This window comes from Vicia villosa, linkage group LG6, assembly GCF_029867415.1.
Source record: "Vicia villosa cultivar HV-30 ecotype Madison, WI linkage group LG6, Vvil1.0, whole genome shotgun sequence".
In the NCBI taxonomy this organism is placed as follows: Eukaryota; Viridiplantae; Streptophyta; class Magnoliopsida; order Fabales; family Fabaceae; genus Vicia; species Vicia villosa.
Genome location: NC_081185.1, coordinates 10,652,393 through 10,666,109, shown reverse-complemented (window position 1 = coordinate 10,666,109; position 13,717 = coordinate 10,652,393). Strand labels below are relative to the sequence as shown.

Sequence of the window (13,717 nt, the reverse complement as noted above, 5' to 3'; positions counted from 1 at the left end):
TTATCCTAATTGTGCATACATTTACCAATGCTGAAAATTAGCATACAATATTATCACTAATGCAGCCTAACTTACTTTTAAAGAATATGTATTGGCAGTAGTTTTCTTCAATATATTAGCTTCCTGAATATTCAGTAGATTCCACATAAGAATTGGGTTTAATAAATTCCATCTTTGAGATATTGTTAGGTAGCAAATTTCTTTTTCACTGTTTTCATAACAAGGGAATAAAAATAAGCAAACAATGGAAGAATTTATGTGAGTTGTGTAATGTATAATTATTTAGAAAGAATCAATGAAAATCCTATTGTGTGAATATCTCAATGAATTATTTGGACATGATTGTTACTATAACTATGGATGGTCTTATTAGCCATCACACAACTTCTACATGTTCTACCTGCAAGTCGTAAATATGAATTAACTTATGAAACCATAGTTAACATTAGTATAGGTGAATAATCAGACAATTTGATGGATACTTAGAAAACATGTTCCATGATTAAGTTGTTAGATAGTAGATGAGTTATGCTGCCTCACTTTGACTATAACTTGCGTGTTATAGAATGAGCTGAACATAATATTTTTCCTACTACTGGGCTAAACCTTAGATCAGTATGCTCCATTCTAAAATAACATTAAAATTCTGTCACAAGACTGAATCTTTGAATGATAGTTGGTATACTTAGCGATGCCCATTTGGATGCAAGCCTTTGCACTTGAGTACTTTTTTAAAATAAATTTCAGACTTAGCATAACTGTATCTTTCCAATAAAATCTCTCTGCTAAAGATATTGGAGCAGTGGTAAACATTAATTCTGCGTTTTTCAAAGCAGCCCTATCACTTCTTCATTTATTTATTGTACAATGCACAGCTACCTTTTTCAGCATTGCACATTGGGCCACGCGGATTACTCTTTAAAACTGTCCTTCTCTGTGCAGGTACAGCAGGTATATTGCTACACATTCCAGCATTTTGGGAAATTCTAGAGATATGTGTCACATCAACCTTAAATGCCATATACTCCTTGACACGGTAAGTCAAACCTTTTCCATATGTTCTGTTTTTTTTAATGGCATACCTTCCATAATTATGTTAATTTCTAAGCTGCACAAGCAAAAGTAATGTGGGATGTAGTTGTAATTGTATTGTAACTTTATACTACATTTCATAGACTGCTACACACTTGCAGCATGTAGCAATGTCTTGTCTCTAGCTGGGGCAGCATACATTTAGCTTTTCTAACCAAGTAGTCTTTGCATTGTGAATATTCACACAGTTTTAACATTTGTAAGCCTAACTACATTTTATAATGCCCAACTATTTACCTGTCCTTAGCATATTACTAATTACCACCACACTTTCACTGCAACCCAACATCAGATTACAAATAACTTTGGTTTAGGTAGGGACTGTCACGAATTGTTTACAAAATTTACATATATTTTGACTCTAAAAAATATAGTTTTAATATGTTCTAATATAATATTCATTGGACAAAAATATTGTACTGACCTTCACACACTTTTGGTCCCTTGAACCTTTCCTGTGAGCTTGGCTTAGCATTGAGCACAATTAGGAACCTTTCAACAACCGTCTTGCAACCCTAATCATTCCTGCTAACCAAGGACGATACATGATATTGAAATAACTTCATCAGGTGCAAATCTAAGCTTGGTTAACCTATTAATGTATGTATGCTTCTGTAATAATGTAACTTGGATTTTCATGCAACCTACTAAACTTACCATTGATTGTCATCTTTTTTCCTACCTGCGAATTTGGTATGCCAGACACAACCTAAATAATGAAACAGATAATTTAAGATCAAGAGAAACTGAATATAATGGTGTTATAGGACGCTATGTGGAATGGGAGAACTGTGGTTTAACTTATGAATGTATGCTAAATTTAGGACTAGATAGTTTAACATTTACATAAAATGCATTTATAGTTAGAAGAGGAGTATTGATTTAATTCCTATCACTGATTCATAAATACTGCCATCTACATATTCATAACCATATTTACAAGGATTTCAATAACCAACAATAATCATGGCTGGGACATCTAATTGGCAGAATAAATGTTAACCACCTATCCAATAGTTTAACATTTACAGAAACCCCTTAGATAGATAAAACAGGATTATTTCCTATAAGTGATTAAGTCAATAGTCAATGCGATCTACAGAATCATAACCTAATTGCCAAAGTGTTCAATTTACAGCAAGATTCATGGCTGGGACATCTAAAATGTGTTGAGTTCTGACTACCTTTTGTAGTACTTCTACAAAATAATATCTGCTCAACATATTTGTATATTGAACACTGCTTATTAATAACTGTGTCATGTATATACAGCAACAATCATGTATTCAAAAATATTAGAATAAACCTATTTACCTTCCCATAGTTAGGACAGTGCTTCCCTTATTTTTCATGTGAAGGAGCACGAGACTCAATTATCTCAGTAATCCCTTATTTATTCTGATTAGGGATTGCCAAAATTTGTTGAATATGGATGACCTTTGCTTCTCTCTATATAGTGCCAAACATCGTTTAAGGATTTTAGATTGCACTGATCGGTATCTCTTTATACAAATTGAAGTTTGTTGAAGCATTTAATGTATGGCACATCTACCTCAATAAGAGCATTAAATAATGTATCAAATTTTTGTTTGACATTTCTAACTCATTTAGATGATGTCTTTTTACTCTACCATTGAGAATTTAATGCTAACTGTTATTTACTTTGAGTGAGGAGCATTGAATTTTCTGTTCAACCAAGGACAGAACAATATTAATGGTTATGAGTTACTAATTAGACAAGTGTTTTTAAGAATCATTTGCTTTAAGACCGACATCGTGTTCCCATTACTAATTGTAATATTATTGTGACTGTTGTAGATAACCTTCTGTTGCTACAAATGGAGCATTATCAAAATGTATCAGGTAAAAAGGCTAGAGCTAGAAGAATGTTGCTTTTGAAAGAAATTCGGTCTAAACGTCAAAAACTTAGTCCTCAACAAATAGTAAGTGGCCAGACTGTGATAAATAATCCTACCTTCCACACTCCAAGACAACCTTTGTCCGACCTTACTCAGGCATTCTAAAATATTATTACAAGAACACCGGTTGATCAACATTCTGTTACTCCAAATGTCAGCGACGCAGGGACAGAACCTAGCCTATTAATACACGGTTTTAAAAATCTGAGAAGCTGCCACATAGGCTCCTTAGGAACAAATCTTTACTCAAAGTTTGCATCAACTTCTACACATAAGGAGAATGATACTTTTGGTCTTCCGAGCAAAACTAACCAGCACCCCCTTCCGCTTCATGAAAACAACGTCGTTCGAGCCGGAAGTTCTTCTAATAGAGCCACATTAGTGTAATTATTTTTCTTTGGAACATACTGTTTCAACCATAGTTTTGATCTAATATGTCAACTGGCTATGTTTATATATTTCTAATGCATTGCCCATTTTCTGTGTCAATAGATGTCCACCGGAATCCAAGACAGCTCGGGGACGGCCTAGAAATCAATATGGAGTTCCAAATATGGCGCTTAACTTGTGCAGAAAGATTCCTACACCAACGAATACGCAACAAACTGACATGCAAACTCAGACCTCAAATGCAAACCCACAGCCTTGGTAGATTATTTGATCATGTTATTAAATTACCCTTCATACCACCTATGTATTTGTAAGACTGATTCTTACTAATCTTTGAGAATTGGTGTAGGTCTTCAGCATTCCCAAAACGTGGCAGGGGCAGGCCTAGGAAAAATACCAGTGCTCCTAACCTCCCTATGAATCATAATACAGAGGTATACAGCCAAACAATTAACAGGAAACAGTCTATTCCAAGTGAAGTCTGCAGATCAAGGTACCAAACTTGACATTCTAACCATTGCTTTGACAATTATTAATAATACTAACTCTCTATATATGCTGATTGGATATTTCACTCCCACAGCGAAGTTGTTAAACAATATGTCCATGGAATTCAAGTACCGCAAAATAGTGGCAGTCTTGGTCGTGACGAGTATACGCCGGTCTCAACGCCTACACATGCTCCCGACAATCGAAAGACGCCAACATGTCCAGTTTTTACACCTACGGTCAATTTGGATTTTAATAGCGACTCAGACAGTGATAGCGACTACGACCCCTTTGCAAGTAAGTTTAATAATGCCATATAGTGCACCGTATCTTTGGTTGAAATTTATTACTGTCCAGACAACCCTTTTTGGAAGTAAACTGTATCATTATTTGAAATTATTAACTGTCCCTTTTTGGAAGATGGCCATTATGTTTCAACTACACCCACACATGTGGTTATAGTCGTTTACTCGCTTTAAATTTTGTTTATCATAACATTACAGCATATCTATCCGAGGATGAGAACTTCTCGGAGGACGAAGATTATGATGCTCCTTTCATAATTCATGATAATGCTGCCGGCCATTCTCAAGGTAACATTTCTTAAACACAGCCAGTATAACACAAAAACAGTTATGCTTAAATATTCTGTTTCTTCTAAAATAAGTTTCTTTTCCATACTTTTGTAGAATATTACGATATCGGATCCCCCCTTATTGAGTGTCGTTATTGTAAAGCGATGATGTGGTATCAAGAGAGAATGCATAAAAGTTCTCATTCCGCCAACCCACAGTTTATGATGTGTTGTGGAAACGGGAAAGTTGAACTCCCACTGCTTAGAGAGCCTCCGGAAACCCTTGCAAAACTTTTGTTTGATCACGAGAGTTTGGTTAGTCGCAAGTTCCAACAACAAATCCGAGTATACAACATGATGTTTGCATTCACGTCACCAGGGGCAAAGGTTGACAATCGATTTAACAATGGACGTGGGCCTCCAACACTAAGGATACAAGGTCAAACATGTCACCGAATAGGAAGTTTGTTGCCTCCGCAAGGTCAAAAACCTAAGTTTGCTCAGTTATATATTTATGACACGGAAAATGAAGTTGAAAATCGAATGCATGGACTAAGGTTATTTCTTTAAACCCTTCCCTGTCAATGTGGCATATATATATATATATATATCTCTTTTGTAAATTTTGTTACTGTTATAATATCTTTTCAATTAATATTCATTTTTTCTCCATATCAAGGAACAAAGAAGATTTTGATCCGGAAGTTGTCAGTCGATTAGCAAGCATGTTGTATCAATTCAATCCTCATGCTAAAAGTTTTCAAATGGCTAAACAATGGTTAAATAATGGTGAAACTCCAAATTTAAAGCTACGGCTCATTTCAAACCGATCCACGGATGGCAGGGTCTATAATCAGCCAACCGTGTCTGAAGTGGCTGCTTTGGTTGTTGGTGACATTGACACCGCAGAAATGAGGGATATCATAATGCAGACAAAGGGAGGAAGACTTCAAAGAATCAACGAGCTTCATGCCGCTTACATGGCTTACCAGTATCCTTTGATATTTCCTTATGGTGAGGACGGTTATAGACCTGATGTTGCACATAGAGACTTGCCCGCCAACGAAAACAGCATAAGAAATAGGCTCACAATACGCGAATGGCTTGCCTTCCGCATTCAAACAAGGTTATGTGAGGCTAAGACTTTGTTATCTTCGAGAAGGTTGTTCCAACAATTCCTGGTTGATGGTTACACGATGTTAGAATCCGAGAAACTAGAATGGCTACGTAAAAATCAACCAAAGCTTCGAGTGACAAAGTACAACTCTTTAGAGAAAGAAGGCGATCAAAGTCAGGCGCCAGGAATAAGCATAGGTAAGCGAGTTGTTTTGCCTTCTTCCTTTGTTGGCGGCCGTAGGTTTATGGATCAGTTGTATTATGATGGGATGGATATATGCAGTAAAGTCGGATTTCCCGATTTGTTTATTACTTTTACATGTAACCCAAATTGGCCGGAGATTCAAAGGGTTCTCGGACCTCTACATTTGAAGCCTCAAGATCGTCCGGATGTCATTTCAAGAGTTTTCAAAATCAAATTCGATCAACTCCTTTCAGATTTAACCAAAAAAGGAGTTCTTGGAAAAGTGCTTGCTTGTGAGTTACCTCTGTTCATTTACTTAAACATTTGAATGTGTTCGCTTTCATGATTTCTGATTTTCCTTTATTTATTCCGTGCTAGATATGTACACCATTGAGTTCCAAAAGAGAGGATTACCTCATGCCCATATATTGCTGTTTTTGCATCCTTCAAACAAATATCCAACGCCCGATGACATTGACAAGATCATTAGTGCGGAAGTACCAGACCCCAGAAGACACCCTCGGTTATACAATTTGGTAAAATCTCACATGGTCCATGGTCCTTGTGGTTTTGCAAATCTCAACTCACCTTGCATGAAGGATAACAAGTGCACCAAGTTTTATCCTAAGAAATTTCAGCCTACGACTATAGTGGATCACGAGGGATATCCGGTTTATAGGAGAAGAAACAACGGACACACAATTGAAAAGCACGGCATCATCTTTCATAGTGGTCATGTGGTTCCTCACAATCCAAGTTTGCTGTTGAAATACGAAGCCCACATCAACATGGAATGGTGCAACCAAAGTACTTCCATTAAATACCTTTTCAAATATATCAACAAAGGTTCGGACCGTATTTCTGCAATCATACAAGGACAGGACAAAAACAACGTTGACGAGATCAAGCAATATTTGGATTGTCGATACATCTCCCCGAGTGAGGCATGTTGGAGGATCTTTTCTTATTCTATACATGGAAGGAAGCCCGCTGTAGAGAGACTGTTTTTTCATTTGGAAGGTGAAAACTCCGTGTACTACAAAGACTACGAGCAAGTTGGTGATGTTTTACTCAAACCAAGTGTCACCGAGTCAATGTTTACATCTTGGTTTGAGGCAAACAAAACTTACGAGGAAGCAAGATTGCTAACTTATGGTGACTTCGTTTCTAAATTTGTTTATCATAAAAGAAGTCGGACTTGGAAGCCAAGGAAAAGAGGATATACCATTGGTCGACTCATTTGGGTTCCTCAAAGCACTGGTGAATTGTTTTATTTAAGAATGATGCTCACTGTCACAAAGGGTCCTTTGTGCTATAAAGACATTAAGAAAGTTGATGGAAAGCAACTAAAAACTTATAGGGACGCTTGCTTTGCGATGGGATTTCTACAAGATGATCGAGAATTTGTCGAGGCTATCAAAGAGGCACATCTTTGGGGTTCCGGTCCATTTTTACGCAAGTTATTTGTGACAATGTTGTTATCTTCTTCCATGAACAGACCGGAACATGTGTGGCGAAAGACTTGGATGTATTTATCAGATGGCATTCTCTACGAGCAACGCTTATTCACAAGAAATCAAGGTTTTTTTTTTTTACTCTCACTGTCATGTTTGTTTAGATATATTGCACCCTTCATGCATTTAATACTCTTGCTGCATAATACTGTTTCAATTTTACAGATAAGATGCATCCAATATATTAGAAAAGGAATATCCAAGTAACTTCATTTGCTTAGTATAACCCGTGAAGAACACCAGCATATAATAAATAAAAAACCTTGCCTATTTAAACATATATATGTCATTATGATTTGTGGGAGGTCAAACTTTGTACTACATGCTGAAAATGAATGATTAAGTGTAATTCACCATGTACACGCTTTTTTTATTTTATATTACAAGCAAACTTGCTGGTAGGTTACAATGTATGCCTGTGTTCAATGGAGACTATAGTGCAGAAACCATGTCTCAGAACGTGTTTCCCGTTTTTTATGACTATCATATGGGAAATATATCACTGCCAGGTTGCATTAGCAATTTAGGAAATATGGAAAGTGAACGAAAGTGTGTCTCATTATGTTGCTAAACCTCTTCATTGAAAATACTGATTCATTGCCTATCATCCAAAAGTAACTATCATTAATACATTTGTCTGAATAAAAAACAGTTCTCATCTCTAAAATGCATGACATTCTCTTATTACCAATTATGCTGTAGGTCTGACAATGAGCGATGCCGAGCTCAAAGAAAGGACACTTATGGCCATTGAGACACTTTTACAAAATAACAATCGAACTCTTAAAGACTTCAAGACAATGCCATATCCAAAAGATTTTGTCGTAGAGTTTACTGGAAATAGGCTACTTTACGATGAACTTCAGTATGAAGTTGTTGCTCAAAAACAAATTTTTGATACTTTGTATGCGTCTCTTACAGGTAAGTAGACTATATTAAATAAACATTTGAAAATACTTAAATTATATGTTTTTATTAACACTCTAATTTGATTTAACTATTATAAATAGATGAGCAACGGAGCATTTTTGAGGAAATCATGGATGCTGTAGAAAAGCAACAAGGTGGGGTGTTTTTTTTATATGGCTATGGTGGGACTGGTAAGACCTTTATGTGGAACACTTTATCAGCAGCACTTAGGTCCAAAAAGAAAATTGTTTTGCCGGTTGCTTCAAGTGGAATTGCAAGTTTGTTGTTACCAGGAGGAAGAACAGCTCATTCTAGATTTAAGATTCCCGTTCCTACTTTAGAGACTTCTATTTGCAACATTGAAAAAAAAGATGATATTGCTGAGCTGCTTAAGTTTACGGATTTAATCATCTGGGATGAGGCTCCTATGGCTAACAAGTTTTGCTTCGAATCTTTGGACAAATCCTTAAAAGATATCATGAGTGGCCCCACACATGCATCTAAGAAAATATTTGGAGGCAAGGTTGTTGTTTTTGGTGGTGACTTCAGGCAAATTCTCCCTGTTATACCAAGAGGTACTAGATCTGATATTATCCATGCAACAATTAATGCTTCTTATATTTGGGATCATTGTAAAGTATTGAGACTTACAAAGAACATGAGATTGCAAAGTGGTCCACCTACTACTACAGCTGATGAGATTAGGAGCTTTTCTGAGTGGATTTTAAATATTGGAGATGGGACCATGTGTGAACCTAATGATGGTTATGCTGATATCTGTATTCCAAATGAGTTCATAATTTCAAACTTTTCAGATCCGATTCAGGCCATTGTTGAAGATACCTACCCTGATCTCATTCATAATTATCTTGATTCCAATTATCTTCAAAGTCGTGCGATTTTAGCTTCAACAATCGAAGTAGTTGATGATATCAACCAATATATCACTAACCTTCTTCCAGGTAGTCATATGCCACTTAGTTCATTTCCTAAATGTTAATCTTAAATATCTTTTGTACTATGATATTACCTTTTTTCTCTTAACATTATTAACTAATTATTGGTATTCTTCATGATGTAGGTGAAGAGAGAGAATACTTTAGTAGTGATTCCATTGATAGATCTGATGTAACTAACTTTGATGCATATGAGCATGTGACACCCGAGTTCTTGAACGCTCTTAAAACCTCAGGATTGCCTAACCATTCAATCAAGTTGAAAGTCGGGGCCACTATTATGTTAATGCGCAACCTGGATCAGTCAGAGGGCTTGTGCAACGGCACACGACTAACTGTAACCAGACTTGCTGCCCATGTCATTGAAGGGAAGATCATTTCTGGGAAAAATATTGGTAACATCTTTTATATTCCTAGAATGTCTTTATCCCCCTCACAGTCTCCATGGCCATTTAAATTGGTGAGACGCCAATTCCCAATTATTGTTTCCTTTGCCATGACTATTAACAAGTCACAGGGCCAGTCACTTGACAATGTGGGATTGTATTTGCCAAAGGAAGTTTTTAGTCATGGGCAATTGTATGTCGCTATCTCAAGAGTCAAATCCAAAAAGGGATTAAGGATTCTTATTCATGACAAAGAGAAACAACCTATGCTCTCTACCACCAATGTTGTTTTCAAGGAAGTCTTTCATAACATTTAAAAGGTTCGAGGCTACATATTATTTAGTACCAAACATGTATCAAATAGATTTACCACTTTGAATTGTTATTCATGTGCAATATAACTGAAATTCTGTTTTTTTCATATCTTTCAGGTTATATTCATTCACTTCATTTTGGAATGTCATGTTGCTGCTCGACTTATTTTTTATAAGCTTTTGTAACTCTTTTTGTATTTCTCCGCTTATTTATAGCAGCATATTGTTTGGTCAGTACTATGCTTATAACATTTGGAATGTTACTATAGCCAAAAATATTCATATGGAGGCTAATACTTCTGCATTTTCATGACATTAACAATACTATCAATATATTTTTTGGCAGATTATATCTTTTCATTATAGTCAAATTCCATATGTTAATTTCATCCGGAACAACACAACATCACTAAAAAATAACCCGTGCGGCAGCACGGGTCTGTTACTAGTTATAGTGTATAAAAGAGATGCCCTCCGGCCTCCACCCTATAGAAGATCAATTTGACCGAAAGGAATATATAATTTCCAAGTTCTTGCCTTCATTCGTTTGATTGTGATTGCTCTTTATCATAGACTTCAAATGTCCAAAGATATTGATTAGTTAATGGATTATGGCATTATAAAAATAAAAAAAAAATGCATGCAAGAATTGTACTACTAGATATATTAAATATTTTATTCCTCATTGTGTGCGTGTGTAATCTTGCACTTTTGGTGTATATATTGTCTTTTGTGACTGATGAGTGTGAAACTTAACTACACGTACGTAACTATATAGTACTTTTCATGTGGAGTGTGTCAAGGCTTTTTGGAAAAGAAAAAGTAACTTAACCATATTAAGACTAATTTTTTATAGTCAAAGTTAATTAGAATATCCAATTATTAATACACTATAGACACTAACAGAGGTGCATATCATCTTATAAGTTATAAATTTAGAGAATATCTTTACTACATCCTTGGAAATCTCATACATTGGAAGTTGTCTAAAATATCCTCCAATTTTTAAAGATGTATATTTAGAAATATTTTTTTTGTTTAATCTTGTTTTGTTTCGTAAATGTGTATACAAAAATTTTCGTAGATGTATCTACGGAAGTATTTGGTGTTATATTCGCGTCAGACTCTCCCTCTCCTCCATTCTTCACTTTTTCATTTCAAAACTCTCAAACTCTCTCAATCTCAAATCAAACTTCCACCGAAGTTGTTTTCTTCCTCTCGAGTTTGATCAATAACGTCAACATCAACTACCAACACATTCCAACAAGTTCCAAACTCCGTTTAATCGATAAGTTTTTTTTATTTTTCGAGTTATGTTAGAGTTTTTGTAATAGAGATTGAATTCAATTTTTAGGTGTAAAAATGATTGGGTAGTCTTATAAATATGATTTAGAGACAATGTAGGTACTGTTTCATGTGTAAAATGAACGACCAATCCATTAAAACGGGGTTTTTAACCCTCCGCAACAGTGACCAGACGCCATTTTTGTGTTTTGGAGGTTTAAGAACCTTCCGTAGATGCATCTACGGAAGAAACCCATTTTTTGAAATGTAAGGTACTTCCGTAGATGCATCTATGGAAGGTTGTGATTTCTTTTCTTGTTATAACTACCTAGTAACTAACTCGATTTTATTAAATCACAATGCAGACATTATGGCCGATTATTCAGACAGAGTTATACATGGGAGGATTGCACAACATGCATTCGTGCGGCGTGAACGAATGCGTGTAGTATCACAGGTGACAGATGGAGATGTCGTTTCAGTTGATGTATCTGCTACACCCGTTCCAGCCGAGAGTTCTCCATCCTTTCTAGTCGGCAGACCTTCTCCATCCGTTCTAGTTGAGATGTCTTTTCTATCTACTACTACATCACGGAGGCCTCAGGATGATGCTGATGGTTCCTCATTGGTGCCCTCCTCCCGCAGATGTCGACGGAGTAGTTCTTCTACTTTTGTACCGATACCAGTGACGACCGATGCAAGATCTTCGGTGCCATCTACTGAGTTGCACGAGGATGATCCGGTGCCGAATCTTGTTTGGTATCCGGAGGTCCTATAGATGTGTTCCTGTTGACAGGGTATGCAGATCATTCAGCTAGGCATATCTGGGAGAGAGAGGTAAATTTTCTTTGGTTATTACTTATTATTTTTTACTTATTAATAACAGTATTTTTTTGGAAAATTTCATGATAGGGATCCCCAGAGGTTCTACAACCATAGCTGAAAGATTGTCGCTGTCGCGCAGCCTAACGAGTCGTGGTTCCGGGATGCACTCGCAGATTCTGGCCTGAGGGACCTCTGCATTGTCGGCTTCCATAGAGGTGGCATCCAAAGACCTCATCTTTTCATCTTCCTCACAGTGAGATTACCATCACTTTGGACGATATTGCATGCCTCCTGCATCTACCTATCAGAGGTACCTTCCTTTTGTACTCAGGAGGACGACATTGAGATGTTACTTACTATATTTGATAGGCACTCATCTCTTTGTAGACACGAGCTCGACATACATAAACATCGTTTACCTGACGTACTTATCGGATATCGCACGTGTCCATGAGTATAATTGGGAAGCGGCTACACTGGCGTACACCTACCACAAACTCTGAGAGGGATGCCCGTGAAAGGCAAGGACTGTGGCTGGAGCTGTACCCTCTTAGTGGTAACAATCTTATATTCTTCTACATTTTCTCAAAATTTATTATATATTTGTGATAGTATGTTTGATCATCGTGTTTTTTCCAGGGTTAGATACTACAATACTTCCGTGACATTATTGGCTGGGGAGAGATGTCGGGTTACACTGAGGACATGTCGTGTGCCAGAGCCTTCACCTCCCCTAGAGGGAACCCGGTGCCGGATCCTTACAGGCGTTGTCTTGACCGCATGGCTGCTAAGGACGTCCACTTTATCTGCTACGCTGACCATCATGAGACGGTTCCGTTTGATGAGACCGTACTATAATCTAGATGGTCGGATGTCAGTTCGACCATCATTATTTGATATCTTCCGGAGCGCGTCATGCATCAGTTTGGCTACTAACAGACGATACCTCGCCACCCTTATGACTCCTCTCCTATCGCCATGACCCGTCGGCAGATAGATGAGGTCTTTGTAGACTGGGAGCACCAGATGGTTCCAGCCGAAGCTAGGGAGACTATATCAGAGAGGGATTGAAGCTACCTCGACAGGTAGATCACCTGGTACTACAGAGTGTCACGCCCTTACATGCTTCCCACCGCACCTGGTTCACCGTTCAGACCAGCCCACAAGTATATTTTGCAAACTCATCAGGCTCTGATGGACCATACTCAAGATTTTTTTCCTCGGTGTCGTGAGATAGATGACATGGCGCGGGCAGCCATTGCCGATGGTTTATTCTCTAAGGGGTCTACTGGCCTGCGTCTAGTGGAGGGTATCATTAGAGTAGAAGAGGAGACATTTTTGTATCGTAGAAACAGTTCCAGGACAGGTGGGGCACTCGACGGTAGAGGCATACGAGGTTTTGATATATGTATTCGACATTATTGGCCGATGATTTATACGATGTAATTTTTTGGTGTACTATTTACTATTGCCTTTAAATTGCATTATTTTAATTTACTGTAATTGGGTTTTTCATTGTTGTTATAAAAATAGAGTTTTGGAGTGAAATATATGTCATTTGAAAATATAGCAGACTGTTTCGTTGGTGCATATACGGAACACTCTGTTTTAACGCATTTCGTAGATGCACCTGCAGGAAAAAAACAATTTTCTTTTTAAAAAAAGTACTTTCGAATGTGCATCTACGGAACCAAGAGACATAATTAGAATTTCGTCAGGTGACTAAGAGATTCAAGGAATGGAATGAGATTTTCTATAAATTTAA

General features: G+C 37.0%; 1 protein-coding gene across 1 annotated transcript; it reads left to right on the top strand.

The window, feature by feature from the left end:
• The first annotated feature begins 2,930 nt into the window (after nucleotides 1-2,930).
• On the top strand, nucleotides 2,931-9,846 carry LOC131613185 (uncharacterized). The gene is made up of 12 exons (XM_058884877.1): nucleotides 2,931-3,035; nucleotides 3,288-3,394; nucleotides 3,504-3,659; nucleotides 3,751-3,894; nucleotides 3,985-4,187; nucleotides 4,394-4,483; nucleotides 4,580-5,021; nucleotides 5,144-6,057; nucleotides 6,143-7,345; nucleotides 7,981-8,199; nucleotides 8,289-9,149; nucleotides 9,269-9,846. The coding sequence occupies exons 1-12, from the start codon at nucleotides 2,931-2,933 to the stop codon at nucleotides 9,844-9,846; spliced, it is 5,022 nt and encodes a 1,673-aa protein (XP_058740860.1).
• Nucleotides 9,847-13,717: the final 3,871 nt, after the last annotated feature.